At 55.1% G+C, this 14,798-nt stretch overlaps 2 protein-coding genes across 2 annotated transcripts in view; one reads left to right on the top strand and one right to left on the bottom strand.

The window, feature by feature from the left end:
• Window positions 1–12,172, top strand: part of DNAI1 (dynein axonemal intermediate chain 1) — a 52,269-nt gene extending 40,097 nt beyond the window's left edge. The window contains exons 14-20 of the mRNA XM_084897988.1: window positions 3,983–4,072; window positions 4,212–4,299; window positions 4,955–5,034; window positions 6,202–6,350; window positions 6,468–6,567; window positions 8,727–8,912; window positions 11,876–12,172. Coding sequence (XP_084754114.1) covers window positions 3,983–4,072; window positions 4,212–4,299; window positions 4,955–5,034; window positions 6,202–6,350; window positions 6,468–6,567; window positions 8,727–8,912; window positions 11,876–11,974 — 792 coding nt within the window. The 3' untranslated portion in view covers window positions 11,975–12,172. The remainder of the gene's footprint in view (window positions 1–3,982; window positions 4,073–4,211; window positions 4,300–4,954; window positions 5,035–6,201; window positions 6,351–6,467; window positions 6,568–8,726; window positions 8,913–11,875) is intronic.
• Window positions 12,173–12,217: 45 nt separating this feature from the next.
• Window positions 12,218–12,841, bottom strand: ENHO (energy homeostasis associated; the record flags this gene model as incomplete). Its single annotated transcript, XM_084898046.1, has 1 exon — window positions 12,218–12,841. The coding sequence occupies one exon, from the start codon at window positions 12,839–12,841 to the stop codon at window positions 12,611–12,613; it is 231 nt and encodes a 76-aa protein (XP_084754172.1). The 3' UTR covers window positions 12,218–12,610.
• Window positions 12,842–14,798: the final 1,957 nt, after the last annotated feature.

The following is a 14,798-nucleotide window of genomic DNA, read 5'->3' as shown; positions in this document are numbered from 1 at the left end:
CCAGGCAGACATAGAATGGGACCATTACTTGGACATGAGGTCTAGATTTCACCCCATCTCCCATCTATTACACTGGGAGTGGATTTCATTTCATGGTTTCACTCTCATGGCTCTGGCTTCACAGGCCATTCCTCACTGTTTTCCAAGGTCCCCTTCCTTCTGAGGGGGGACCTTGACCTCATGGGCAGGTCTGGGGTAATCTAGGGATAGATTTTTGCCTCAAGTTGCCCAAGGCATCTGGCTCATCAGACAGTGTTGGGACTCTGTCTTCTCATATTCTGCCCCCTACCCTGACACAGTCTGCAGCCAGGCTCTGCGCCCCTGCCTCTTCTGGCCCTGAGCTCCCTGAGTCATGTGGACACCTACCTGCTCCAGGTACTGACTGTCAGCTCTTAGACAGGCCTGAGCAGAGGGAGGACTGTCCAGGCACAAGACATGGTGCTCTTTTAGCTTCATCCTTCACCCAGAGCCGGGGCAGAGGGAGGGAAACAATGCCCCCCGCCCCCAACTACATACTCCCAACACACACACACACACACACACACACACACACACACACACACCCTACTCTCCAGGGGTGCAGAGCTTGCAGCCTCGGAGTTTCTCTACTAAAAAACGCACCTCCCAGTTCATTGTCTCCATCCAGAGATGTCTGTAGGGTTTTTATGCTCTCAGATAGTCCAGGGCTAAGCATGGAGCATCTCTGGTTGGCCTGACCACCCTCTTCAAGCCAAGGAGAAGACCAAGAGCTAAGGCCAACCACCCTGCTCCACTCTGCTATGTTCTCTAAGTCAAACAGCAGGTTGGGGAAGGAAATGGGGCAGGCAGAAGCCACATTCTGCCTCGCACTGGGCAGGTGCCAGGGAGACTGGAACCCATCTGGAGAGAGTGGCCTTCAGCTCTCCCACCATCCTGTCAGGAAAACAGGGCTGCTGCCTTTGCAAAACTGGAGACTCAGAGTTCTTGGCTGGAATCATGGCTTGGGACATGGGAGGGGCCTGCCTGTCTCTCACTGTTTACTCACTTCCTGCTTCCTTTCCCTCATTTCCCTGCGCGCCCCCCCCCCCCCCCCCCCGCTCATTCATCCATTTGGTAACTCCTCTCTGTTTGCTCCTCTGGGAGCTGAGGATGCTTAAGGGCTTGTTCTCTGGAGTTCCTAGTGGGCAGATAATCATAGCCACAGGCTGAGCAGGACAGGGTGATGCTGTGGGTACAGAGGGCTCACAGGGGCGCTGAGGAGGGGGCACTCTGATTGTCCGGGATGGGGAGCAGGGCCGAGAGAGCCAGGGAGTGCTTTCTAGAGGAAGCAACACCTGAGCTGAATTGTGAGGGATGAGAAAGTATTAGTGAGATGAAGATGGATACAAAGGGGTCACAGGTGCAATGACACAGAGGCATCAAGCAGAGTGGCCTGCTGGACAACAGCACATCATTTGGCACACGTGTGAGAGACAGGGACGGGGAGCAGGACCTGGGACAAGCACAGGCACCCATCCACGAGTGTGCTTCTCTGGCAGGTTAGAACCTTGGACTTTGCAGGTTGGTGGTTGCAAATGAAGTGTTTGTATGGAAGCCCAGTATGGTAAAAAGATGAGCGTGGAGCTGCACTGGTAGGATCAGGGTCCTACTTATTTGAGGGCCTCTTGTCACTCCCTGTCCCCTGAGGTGCTTTCCCCAGACTCCTGAGATTTCCCCCAGCACAGTTTGAAAATCCCTGCCCAGCCATCGGAGGGTTTGGGGCAGAGGAGTAATGCAGTTATGTTTGAGTCTGGGAGATTTCCTCTGGCTCTTGCATGAGAAATCTTGGAGCCCAAGCTAGGTCAGAGGCAATGCAGAGAGAGATGAGAAGATAGAGTCCAGAGCTGTTGAAGCAGTAAAACCAACAGAAGAAAACAACTGATTTCTTATGGGAAAGGGAAGAATTGATGCTGCTGCCTGGAGCTCTGATTTGTGGTGCCCAGGACATGGTTTGGGGTGCCCCGTAGGGCATCTGTACAAGCGGGAAATGCAGAAGAGGAACAGGTTTGGCCAGAAGGTAATACAAGGTGCCAGAGGGGGTCCTATAGCCAGTTGGCCATAGGAACCTGGAGCTTGAAGAGAAAGAAGAGACATCAGGGCCTAGGTCCTTCTCAAAGGGACTGTGTCTCAGGGATACGAAGGAGGTTATTTTGGATCTCAAATGCCAGGCTGAGGCAGATGGACTTTGTTCTGCTGGCAGCAGGGAGCCATGGGAGGTTTTGGAGCCAGGAAGAAAGCTGTCCATTTAAAGAGGACTGGGTTCCTGTCTCATGACACAGGCTGCTTCCCTAGGGATCCCGCCTGAATAGCCCAGCCCGGCTCATGCCCCACTGTGAAGCCTCAACTAGCCACACTCTGCTGGGTGTGTGTGTGTGTATGTGTGCGATCTGCACAGCACTGGGGAAGGTGGTAAAAAGGATAAATGAGCACAAATTGGGGTCAAGCAGGTTTGCCCTAATCAGATAAGGCAGAAGAGAAAGAAGCTGTTAAGCAGCCTCCATCTCTTCTCTACCACCTGCTTCCTGGGCATTCGTTCTTTCTCTTACCTGTACCCCCACACACTTTATTCCTACCCTCCCACCTCTACCCCAGGATTATGTTTGTGATTTGCACACACATACACACTCACTTGCAAATGCACACACCACCCCCTATTGGGCATCAGGCTGCTAAGTGGGGTGTGAAATACAATTTCCATGCATGCTGGCGGCTGCTCATTAAACACTTCCTTTTGCAGCTCCCTAGCGCCTATTACAGCCTGGCCTTTGACATCCCCATCCCTCCCCTCTTTAAAGAGACTACCTTTACACAGAGGGGAAGTGGTCTAGCTCTGACTTGTGGCTCACAGGCTCTGTAGTGTTCTAGCGCTGCCGCCCCCCCACCCGGTCCCCGTAGCCCCCAGTGAAAGCGCAAAAGAGCGGCTGCCTTTCTGCAGCTCCAATCAGCCAGGCCTGAGTAGCAGTGGAGGCGCAGCCCCTTCCTTCTCCCCTGTCAGTACCCCTCCACAGTCATGGTGACAGCTGTGGTTACAAGCATGGCACTGGGTTCCTGCCCTCCCTCCCGGGGCCTCTGCTTGAGACCAGGGAAGGGACCGTGGTCCCAGCATGGGAGGTCTGGAGGGAGCAGGAGGATGGAAAGCTTCAGGCACCCGGCCCCTCCCCAGCCCTCTGGGACATGGCTCAGCCCAGCCTCCACATCTGGCAACAGAAACTTGAGCCTCAAGCGTGTCATCTTCATAAGACAACAGCTCTGTTTCCAAAACACTTTCCCATATGTTTGCTTCTGGCCCTGAGAAGATGGGTGGGGCAGGATTATTAACCCCAATTTGCAGATGGAGAAATGCAGCTCAAATCTGAGCTTTGAGAGAAAGATTCTGGGAGCAGGAGCTGGTGGTGAAGTGAAGGTGAGAAGAGAGGAAAGACTGCCTAGAGAAAGGCTAAGCCTGGAAGAGGAGATCTGGGAGGGGGCAAACAGGGAAAGCCAGCTGCAGAACATTTGCACCCCAATTCCTAGGATGATAACGATAATGAGGACATCAGCTAACATTTGTTGAACACTTAATATATGCCGTGTTCTGACCTAAGGGCTTCACATTTACTATCTAATGTTTCCTTACAACAAACCTGTGCCGTTACAGTTGCTGTTTCATAAACGAGGGAACTGGGTGTGGGCCCTGTCCTTTCCAGGCCCTGTGTACGGGAGGAGGTTGAACCAACGCAGAAGGAACAGGGCATCTCCACCGACAAGCCAGTGCCCTGACGTGGCGCTGTTGCCCCTGGATAGTCAGGGCGAGAGGGATAAGAGAGACAGGGTTGGAGGGTGGGAGGGAGGGTGGGCCAATCGTGGGGTGCTGGGAAATGGGCTTCTGAAGCTCAGATAGGTTCTTGAGGGAGCCCTGCTCAGCTCACAGGCCTAACACAACACTCACTCGGGAGTACTGGAGCTCACAGTTTGAATGTTTCAGGTCAAGTGGCAGAAGGATGACATGGACAACAACCTTAACTTCTTCTCTGTGTCATCTGATGGCAGGATTGTGTCTTGGACGCTCGTGAAGGTGCCTGTTTCCCAGAAGGGGTAACACGGGGGTTGATGGGGAATGTGTGTGTGGGGGGGAGCTGATTGGAAAAGGGATACCCCCAACCCTGCTGATTCATCCCTGTCCATGTGCCCTCCCATCCCCTCTGTGACTACAGAGTGAGCTGGTTCACACGGATGTCATCAAGCTGAAGGTGGAGGGCAGCACCCTGGAAGGTCCAGAGGGGCTACAGCTACACACAGTGGGTAGGAGCCTCAGCTCACTCACACCCAGGCCTGGCCACAGCCCTCAGGCCCATGCCGGTCAGTGACGGGGGCCCTCCCCAGTACTGAGTTCTCCCTCCTCCACTTGTGCTGGAGCTAGGACTATAGGTAATGGGAAGCCTGGCCTGGTCTGCCCAGGCCTTGGCTGTTTGCAGACCCTCCCAGTTTATGCAGGTCCCATCTCTGCTTGCAGCCCGCTCCTGTTTATGCAGATCAGGTGCTGTTATGCAGATCAAACCCTGTTTATGCAGATCAGGCCCCTGCTTTCCCAGATTCTGTCTCTGTTTACTCAATCCCCACCCTGTTTATGCAGACTACATCCCTGTTTGCACAGACAACGTCCTTGTTTGCAGACCCTGTCCCTGTTTACCCTGACCCTGACCCTGTTAAACTCAATCCCTGCCTTGTTTACCCAGGCCCCATTCCTGACTGCAGAAGTCCTGGCCGTTTGCAGAGTCCCAACTGCCTGGGACCAGCAGCAGCAGGCCAGAGGGCCGGTTTCTGTTTGCCTTGCTGGCCACGGCCTCACAGGGGCTGGCTCAGGCTGTCCTGGGAGCCTGCTGGGGTGGTGGGGGAGGGGGAGGTGCTGGGAGCCTCCTGCTCAGGACCGGGCTAAGGTTGCTCCTCTTCTCCCAAGGCTGTGGCACTGCTTTTGACTTCCACAGAGAGATCGACTACATGTTCCTGGTGGGCACAGAGGAGGGGAAAATCTACAAGGTGAGGCACTCTGGCCCCTGTGCCAGCTCCTTACAGGGTGGCTTAAACCTGAACACTCCACGAGCTTAACATTCTCCGCAGATCCTATTCTGACAGGTCTCAGTGCTCATCAGTTCTAGAAGGCTTCTTGGGGGAAGAGAACGCATCTCTTGAGCAGACTGGGTGGCAGGAAGAAGGACTGGCTGCAGGAAAGGGGAGGAAGAACCTAGAGGGTCACTTGAGCCCAGCTCAGCCTCTTTCCCTCAGGGCCTGCCCTCCCTCCCTGAAGGGGTAGAGGTGGGAGTGGGAGTTAGAACATTCTGGGGAGATTTCCTGGCGTAGATCTGAACTTGAGCTGAATTTTGAAGGCCACGTAACAAGAAACATTATCTCCGAATATGGGGTGCATCCTAGTCGGCAGGATGAAACTTCATGGCCAGTTTCCACAAGGTCTGTGTCAGTAGGTGAACATCCTTTGAACCTCTCCATCCATCCAGAAATAGCTCGACTGCAAGCTTTTCTTAGGCTTAGAGACCAGAATGTTAATTACAGGCAGCCTCCCAGGAGTCCCTGAGGCCCAGCCAGAGCTGGTCTGAATGCAAAAGCGGTCCCCACCCCCTCTCCACCCCTCCCAGTGGTGGCCCAGGAGGGAATGAGACTAGTCAGTCACATGTTCAGGAGGGAGGGTCTAGGGACTTGCTGGTCAGGCAAGAAACAGAATGGGAAATCATGAAATGGGGATTTGTTCCTGTCTCTGCACCTGCTCTTACCTGGGCAAGGTGGGAGGTTTGTCATTGTTGAAGGATTCTGTCTGAGTTGCAGATGAACCCAGGGCTCTGTCCACAGGTCTTGGCCTGGACACAGGACCCCAGACCTACTCTGCCTTGGCTCAGAAAAAAAGGCCTTTTCTACCTGGCCTGGAACCCGCTGGGCAGACTAAGCACTTTCCCCCACCCTCCAGGAAGGCTCCCCGGCCCACCCCAACCCCCAGGCCGCTAAGCCCCTTCTTTCTCTGGGATGTGTCGTGGGTGAGAAGAGCAGCTAGGGATTAGCCCCAGCTTCTCTATGACAGTGATGTGGGATAAGGACAGGAGAAGTTTCAGGTTCTGATCCTCCAGGGACCCTAAGGAAGAGTGGCTTCCTTACCTTCTTTCATACCTGACTTCTGACCCCTTACTCAACCCCCAGTGCTCTAAATCCTACTCCAGCCAATTCCTGGATACCTATGATGCCCACAACATGGCAGTGGATGCTGTGTCCTGGAACCCATACCACAGCAAGGTCTTCATATCCTGCAGCTCCGACTGGACAGTGAAGATCTGGGACCACACTGTCAAGTGAGAGGCCTGCCCCTGGCCCTGCCCTTCCTCAGGCTCCACCCTGGGCTGGGGCCTATGGGTTCTGGCACGGGGAACCTTCTGTGTCACGGACTTTCCACCCCTCCACCACTGCAGGACCCCAATGTTCATCTATGACCTAAATTCAGCGGTGGGTGACGTGGCCTGGGCGCCATACTCTTCCACTGTGTTTGCAGCAGTCAGCACCAACGGGAAGGTGAGTGTCTTCTTTCTGACCTGGAGACAGCATGAAGAATCCTGTGGTTTTCCTCCTGGGAGCACACTCTGTGCCCAGCTCAGGTCGGGGAAGACAGGATGGAAGGACTCTGTGTGTATTCTCAAGGGCCAGGCCACCCAGGGCCCGTCAGAAGGGAAACTTCATCCCATGAGGCCTCGCGCAGAAAATGCGGCTGTTCCTCTTGAAGGCGAGAGCGCTCTGGGGAACGAGATGCCATGAGGAGCAGTTATCTTCTCTGAGGCCCCTGGGTGGGAGCTACAGGTGGCAAGTACCAGCTTGACGTAAGGAAAACCTTATGAGCCAGAGTTGACCTGTGATCAAAATAGTGTCTAAAAGGTGCTAAGTCCCCATCCCTGGAAGTGTGCAAGGTGAGTCTGAGAAGAGGAGATGGGAGTTCAACACCAAGAACTGGTAAGAGCTCAGCAAAAAATATTTTGTAAGAAAATTCTGATGCAATCCCATTTTCCTTGTGGACTTTAATATAAAACAGAGGCACCTACTCAAGGAAAGAATATAGTGATTAAGGCATCCTTTTAAAGTCTGTCAGTCATCTATTTGCTGAAGAGATGCTTACTAAGGGCCAACTCTGTCGTCCCACTCCAGGCCAGGGCCTGGTGAATCAGGTCCCTGCTCTCATGGAGCGTATATTCTAAGGAAGGGAAGAGTCAAAAAGCAACAACAAATCCCCATAGCCTTACGTGCTAGGCAGAAATTAAAAGAGGATGATGTGCATGCAAATGTTCATAGCAGCATTATTCTTAATGGTCAAAAGGTAGAAAGAACCCAAATGTCCATCCATTGATGACTGGATAAACAAAATGTATATCCAAAAGGATTATTATTCAGCAATAACAAGACCTGCTACAACATTGGGTAAACCTTGAAAATATGCTTAATGTAAGAATCCAGTCACAAAAGACCACACATTATATGATTTTATTTATATTTGTCTAAATAGGCAAATGTATAGAGACAGGAAGTAGATATGTGGTTGTCTAGGGATAGTGATGGGAGAAAATGGGGATAACTGCTAATGGGGACAAGGGTTCCTTCTGGGGTGATGAATATGTTCTAAAATTGGTTGTGGTGATGGCTGCATAACTGAATATACTAAAATGCAAGAATTCTGAACTTTAAATGGGTGCATTATATCTCAATAAAGCTGTTATGTTTTTGAAAGAGAGTGATATAAAAGAAAAGGACTGGGTGGTCTCTTAAATAGAGTGGTCAGGGAAAGCTTCAAGTTGAGAGTGAATAACAAGAAAGTGCCAGCCACATGCAGATGGGGGGAGGGAGGAGCAGCGGTATTTCACACGTGGGAATAGCTAGTGCACATGCCCTGAGGTGAGAATGAGTTTGAGGAGCTTAAGGAATAGGCAGGGAAGGTTGCTGGGGTCTAGTGAACAAAGGGGAAAGAGTATGAGAGTGGAGAATCTCGAGTAAGGAATCTGGATGTTATGTATAGTGCCAAGGGAGACTATTGGAGGATTTTAGATTGTTTATAAAGGTAAGTCTGGCAGCTGCATGGAGGATGGGATTGTAGTAGGAGGGCAAGAGTGAGTCTGGTTAGGACACTGTCATAGCTGTCCAGGCAAAAGTTGTTAATGGTTTGGACATAGGGCCTGGTAAAAACAAGAGCAAACATTTGTTGAGCACTTATCTGACAAGCACCATCTGAATACCTTACATACATTAACTGGTAGGAACCCTGACTCTGCTACTTACTAGCAAGTTAGCCTTAAGAGCCTCTATCCCCTCATTTATAAAATGGAGATATCAGAATCTACCTTATAGAGTGGCTGTGAGGATTATTAGATAATAAAAGCCATGTGCCATGCTTACCCAGAGTCTAGGACATAGTAAGTGTTCAATAAATGGTGGCTGCTATTATTGTTAATTCTGCATAGACTTAATTTTCTCCTAAACTTTTATTTTCATTTCCTCAACCACAGGAAAAACATAAAGAGACACAAATTCCCTCTCCACAGCTTCTAGCTCTAGTGTGCTAGGCTTCTATCCTGTTTCCCCAGAAAGGCCAGGGGTGCCCCCCTGCCCTTCCCAAGCGGGACTGGCCACACAGGCCCATTAGCCCTACAGCCTCGTTAGCCCCAAGTGTGCTGACACCCACCTCTCCACAGACCCACGTGTTTGACTTATCCATCAACAAGTACGAGGCCATCTGCAATCAGCCTGTGGTGGCCAAAAAGAAGAACAAGATCACCCACGTGCGGTTCAATCCCGTCTACCCCATCATCATTGTGGGCGACGACCGTGGGCATGTCACCTGCCTCAAACTCTCACCCAATCTGCGCAAGATGCCAAAGGTATGCTGGGAAGTTTGGGCTACCAAAAGAAATGGTCTCCAGGGCAGTGGGGGATGGGAGAAATGGGAGGGGCTGGGGGTGACCCCCAGGTTTGTGGCTTGAGAGACCCAGGGTAAGGGTTATGCCACAGCCCATATGAGGAGCATAGGAGAAACAGGTTTGTGGGGAGATGATGACTGGACATGCTGAACCTGAGCTTCCTCTGTGGGGCCCCAGGTGCAGATGCAGTGACTAGGTGACCATATGGGTCTGAAGCCTGGAGGAAGCACGTGGGCACCATTGGCTTATTTGGTGTAGACCAGGTCACCCAGGCAGGGTGCTTGGGCTTAGTCATTAGCTGGGCTTACACAGGCTTCAGCTCCAGCGGTCCCTTGCTGGGAACTGTGGGACCACATAGGAAAGAGGGAAATGAGCCATGAGGAGGATAACTAGGTCAGCAGCCAGACAGTCCTCCTTTTAAGCTCTTGTTCTTTTCAGAGATATCTAATGATGTGGAGACCCTACTCAGAGCCCAAGGGCCCCAAATACAAGCCACGCTGCCCAGAGCCCTGATCTCCAAGTCTATGGTACATCTCAAAAGTCCAGATTCAGACTTAAGAACCCAGAGCCCAAGGACCCAACTTAAAAAACCAAAGCTCAGGAGCTCAAGAGTTCAGTCCTGCCCACTTGGTTGCTAAGAGAGGAAATGGAACTTGTTTTCTGGGCCAGGATCAGAGGTGAGCCAGGGCTGGGCCAAGTTGCCCTGATGACTGTACTTTGTAGTTGCAATTTGAGGCATTTACTGCAGTTTGAGGCAAGGGCGGGGGAGGGGGGGGGGGCTGGCTGTCATTTTTAACAACTGACACCTGCCCCTCTGCACCCCTACCGAGGCAGAGGCCATTACACCATCCCTCTGGTGCTGGCCTGTTGTCTTCCCTTCCAAGGCCAGGGAGGCAAGGGCTGGAAGTTTGGCCCGGCCTGTAATTGTAGCCAGCTGGGGGAGGGGCTGGACTTGGCTATAAATACTCAGAAGGCTGCTAAGCGCCTGCAGCTGTGGCCCAGAGGCTGTGGTGGGCTGGGGCTGGGGGTGGGGTAGTCGGGTGTGGCCAAGTTCTTTGCTGAGCCCAAGCTAGTTGGCCTCGAGGAGAGGGAAGGAGGCAGCACAATTAGTGGAACAGATAAAATCTGCTCTTAATTTAGTGAGGAGAGAGACCCAGGCTCGAGCTGGCAGAGCTGGACAGCCTGTAAGAGAGATGATGGTCATCTCTTGGGGTAGGGGGACAGCCCTCATGAGATGAGGGTGATAGATGTGGTGGGATCTGCTCTGCCCACTTGACCCAGAGAGGCCAGGATCTCCCAGTCAGATCCAACTCCTCTCAGAGCGAGGGCGTCGTGACTGAGAGAGCTGAGAACATGGGTACCTTGGGATCAGAGGACCTGAGTATGTGCCAACTGAGAGCTGATAGTAGGGTGGACTGGAGGTTCCTGTGAAATTGCCATCCTATCAGCAACCAAGTGGTTGTGCAGACAGAAGTCCCCTGGTCATTGCTCCTGCCCCTCCTCTGGAGCTGCAGTCCCCTGCCCTTCCCAAGCAGGACTGGCCACACAGGCCCAACTCCTGGCCCAGGGAGCTTCCCATGGGAAGCTTGTCAAAGGTCAAGGACTATCTTGCCCTAACTACTGCATGTATAGGTGGGAAATTGACGTTTAAAAAGGCAAGGGACTTGCCCAAAGTCATACAGGGGGTTAATGACAAAGCTGGAACTAAAGCCAGGTCCCCTACCTCCCAGGGGATGGGACGAGGCCAAGAAGAGAACATGAGCTTAATTTGGGAGTGTGGGAAGGAGAGAAAAAGACATCTTTGTCCTCTGCCTGGAGAGTACAGAGGTAAACTGGGTCGTACCAAAGGCAGTGGCCCGCAAGGGGAGGGGAGACAGGGTTGGGAGCAGGTGCAGGGGTCACACCAGCAGGAAATCAGAGCTCCAAATGGTGTCAGCAGCCAGGATGAGGCCAGGAAGGGGACTGCTGGCCTTGCACTCTCTCCCACCTCACAGCCCAGGCCAGATCCAGGCGGGGCTCTCAGCAGGCAAGGCCGGGGAAGGTGCCAGTGAGCACAGGTGGCTGAGAGGGCAGGGGCTTGGAGCAGAGGGAAGGCAGGAAATGGCAGCCCCAGCCTAGCCCACACCCCACTTTCTGGGCAGAAAGGGTAGGATTGGTGCTGGTCTGCCAAGGACCTCTCGAGGCCTAAGAGTGACACTCCTCCCCTCCCAGTGTCCCAACTCTTTTTCTCAGGGCTCAGCTTACCAGCTAAAGCATTAGAGTGCTCTGTGGAAGGGGTGAGGGGTCATACACCCAGGATCTGCTTCTCTGGGGAAATCTCAGCTAAAGGACATCTAGAATCATATGGCACATCCCAACTGCCCCCCTGGGTCTCCTGAGACCTTCCCCCCATCCTGGGTATGCCTGACACAGCAGGCCTGGCTCCAAACAGCACCCCACTCCCCCAACCTGACCTAAAGTATTGGCTTAGAATACTAGTGAAGGGTGTCTGTGGTTTTTTCACACCCCTCCCTCAAAAACACACCTTTTAGCTCCTTGTCAGAACTCAGGGACCTTCCTGTGGGAAGGGTGGTCTCAATAGTCATAAGTTCTACCTCTTCCCAGGTTTTTAGCTCCCCCTGGCTTAAAGGCTTGTTCTTCTGCGGGTCAGTGGGAGGACACCCTTCCCCACTCCCCCCAACATTGAGACCCTATGTCCATGTGAGGTTCAGAGCCAGATCTGTATGCTTCTTGCAAGCTTCAGCTGGGCCGTTGTGTCACCTATCTTGAGTTGGGGAAGGATCAGGTAGGGGTGGAGAAGGCAGGAACTGGGCAGGGGAGGGGCAAGGCACAGGTGAAGTGGGCTGGGCAGAGGCATTGCTGGGACCCAGAGAGAGGTGGCCCATCCCTCACCGTTCCTCCCTGTGTACTTCCCTTCTCCCCAGGAAAAGAAAGGGCAGGAAGTGCAGAAGGGTCCAGCTGTGGAGATCGCAAAATTGGACAAATTGCTGAACCTGGTGAGGGAAGTGAAACCCAGAAACTAAGGACCCTGTCCTATTTCTTGAACCCAATACTTGTAGCCCCTGACCCTGGTACCAAGTCCAGCCTTAGCACCTAATATGTGACCCCACCATGATCAGGTCCCCACTTCAGCCCTGGTCCCTCATCCCATGACTTGACCCTCAATCACCATTATCCAATCCTACTTTGCACAAATAAACCTGTCTGGAAACCCATCCCCACCTTTAATTTTGCTACTGCAGGGCCCTCAGGAAGAGGAGAACATCTCAGGGTAGAACCATAGTTCCATTTATTATCCAGCAAACAGTGGGAGGACCAGAGGAGGGGCCCAGCCTGGATGCCCTCCCATTATTGCCAAGGATTCGTTTGCTTTCCCAACTGAGAGGGCCTAGAGGCACTAGGCCCAAGGAGATGGAGCAGAGTCCAGATGGCCCAGGCCCTAGCACCAACTCATGAAGCCCCCACCCCGGGCCTGTTTCCCCACGGCCACCAGAGCCCCTCTTAGAGCCAGGATGGCGAGACTCTGGGCTGCTAAGTCCAGCTCCGGACAGGCTGGACTCTGAGTTCTGGACCCCAGGCTGGCTGGGTCCTGGGATCCGGATTCCAGGCTCTGGGTGAGGTGGACTTAGGTCCCAGACTCCAGGCGAGGCCAGGGGCCTTCAGGGCTGCAGTAGGTAGCTGCCTTCATGGCTGGGTTTCTGGGGTGGGGGTGCCTTCTCGGGGCAGGGACCAGGGCTGGAGTTGGGACTGGATTCAGAGAGCGAGTCGATGTCAGCAGAGCGGGAGTGGCAGGCCCAGCAGAGAATGACCCAGAGGAGCAGTAGCAAGAAGCCTACCAGGCCGTTGCAGACGATGGCGATGAGGGCGCCCTGGGATATGGCTGCCCCCATGATGGGCAGCACCCTCAGACCAGCACAGACAGCGGAGCCAAAAGCGGGGCTGACTCAATGGCAAGGCCCATGCCGAGGCGGGACTCTGGTGTAGCTGGTGTCTTCTGAGGTGGCGGTCCTGTCCACACACTCAATGGTTCCTGGGCAGGAGAGATGTCCAGCTGCAGTCCTGAGCCTGTGGGGGGTACAGAGGAAAGGAAAGGATGGTGAGAAGGGACAGGGTGATGCCTAAGAGAGGAGACAAAAGAGCCCCCTCCCACACCTCCGGCTCCCGGGCAGAGGACTGGGTCCCCGTAGGCCCCAGTACTCCACAGAGCCGATACCCCCATGCTCAGGCCTGGCTCTGGGCACCTGGAGGGGAGGGGGGAAGGTGTAGCCACAGTGGGGCAGCTGGAGCAGGCAGCCTGTATCACTCTCCTTAGAACAGGTGTTCTGGCATGTTCTGGCCCTGCCCACCCAGCTTCCAGCCCTCTACAGTGCTGTGGGTGGGTGTGCCCAGGTAGCCCAGGCCTCGATCAGCTCCAGTGGGGCCTAGCCACCTCCCCACTCTCCGGACCCCAGCCAGCCAGCCAGCCCAGAGGACGCCAGCTCACAGAGGGAACTTGGTGGGGGCCCTGGCCGGCGTGTGTGGGTCTGTGCATCGGAGCCTGGGTACCTAGGTGTGACCTCTGTGTGGGATTGTCTCTTACGGGTCAGGTGTGTGTGTGTCTGTGTCTCTGCCTCTGCAGACCCACCTCTATATCTGTGTGTCTGTGTGTGCTCCTCTGTGAGTGTCTGTTGCATGTCTCGTTTTTCTCCCAGGCTGTCTCTTTGTGTATCTCTGCATCAGACTGTGTGTGTCTTTCTCCCTGTGTGTGTGTGTGTGTGTGTGTCTAGTGTCTCTCCCTTTCTCCGTGGCTGTGTGTCCCTCTGTCGCTGCAGATGTGTGTCTCTTCCTCTCTCTGTGGGGGTCTGTCTCTGTGGTTCCGTGCGTCTCTTGTGTCTTTGTGTCTGTCTGTCTCTCTCCCGGCCGTGCCTCTGTGCCGTGAGGGGCTTTTCACCTCAGCCTCTGGGTCTGGGCGCCCGCGGCCGCGGGAGAGGGGCCCCCTTACCTGAGCGGAGCCCGGTGCACGCACGCCGCGGGGTCCGGGGCAGCGAGATGCTGGGCGCCGACTGAGGCTCGGAGCCTGCGGCCGGGCGGGCGGTGGGGGAGGCGGGTCGTGGCGACGTTCCCTCCCCCGACCCTCCCCTTCGGCCACGCAGCCTCTGCCGGCCGCTCCCGCCGCGGCGCGACCCGGTGGCCTCAGCCGCGGGCGGGCGGGCGGTCTGCGGCGCGCGGGCGCCTCCTCCCCCGGGGCGCCGCCTCCTCCGCGGGGCCGCTCGCTCGCGGGGCGGCGGCGGCGGCGGCGGCGGCGGCGGCTCGGGCACGCGGTCCAGCCGGGCAGCCGGGCGCTCGGACGGGCTCGGCCCGGCTCGGCGGACGGCGAGAGCCGCGAGAGCCCCGCCCCCCGGGAGGCCGGCGGCCGGCGGCCTGTGGGGGACGCCGCCATCCCCAGCCGCTGCCGCCATTCGATTGGCTGGCGGCTCCGGGCCCACGTGCTCATTGGCCCTGCGCTGGAGCGGGGGCGGGACTGGTGCGGGCGGGGGGCGGGGCGGGAGGGGCTGAGGGCGATCCTGCCCCGTCCTTTTCCCGGGGGCGGGCCAGCGCGGGGCTCGAGGCCCACCTATTTGCCGGGACTTCTGGCACCTCCCTCACCAGCATCTGAAAAAGGCCAAAGCTTCTGGGACCCCCACATCCGAGGAGACCGCCCTCCACATCTGGCAGAGGGCTCTGCCTCCCCACAGCTGGGAAGAGACAACCCCCTCATTGGAAGACTCCCTGTTGTCCCTCACGTCCTCTCTCTCCCTCCTGGGAGTGGAGGCTGCCTCCCCACTGCAGAGGGTCTGTGCCCCCGAGATGTGAGCAGCTCACGTCCAA

Source organism: Pipistrellus hanaki, assembly GCF_964339955.1.
Source record: "Pipistrellus hanaki genome assembly, chromosome: 11".
Taxonomy (NCBI): Eukaryota; Metazoa; Chordata; class Mammalia; order Chiroptera; family Vespertilionidae; genus Pipistrellus; species Pipistrellus hanaki.
This window is presented reverse-complemented; position numbering and strand designations above follow the sequence as displayed.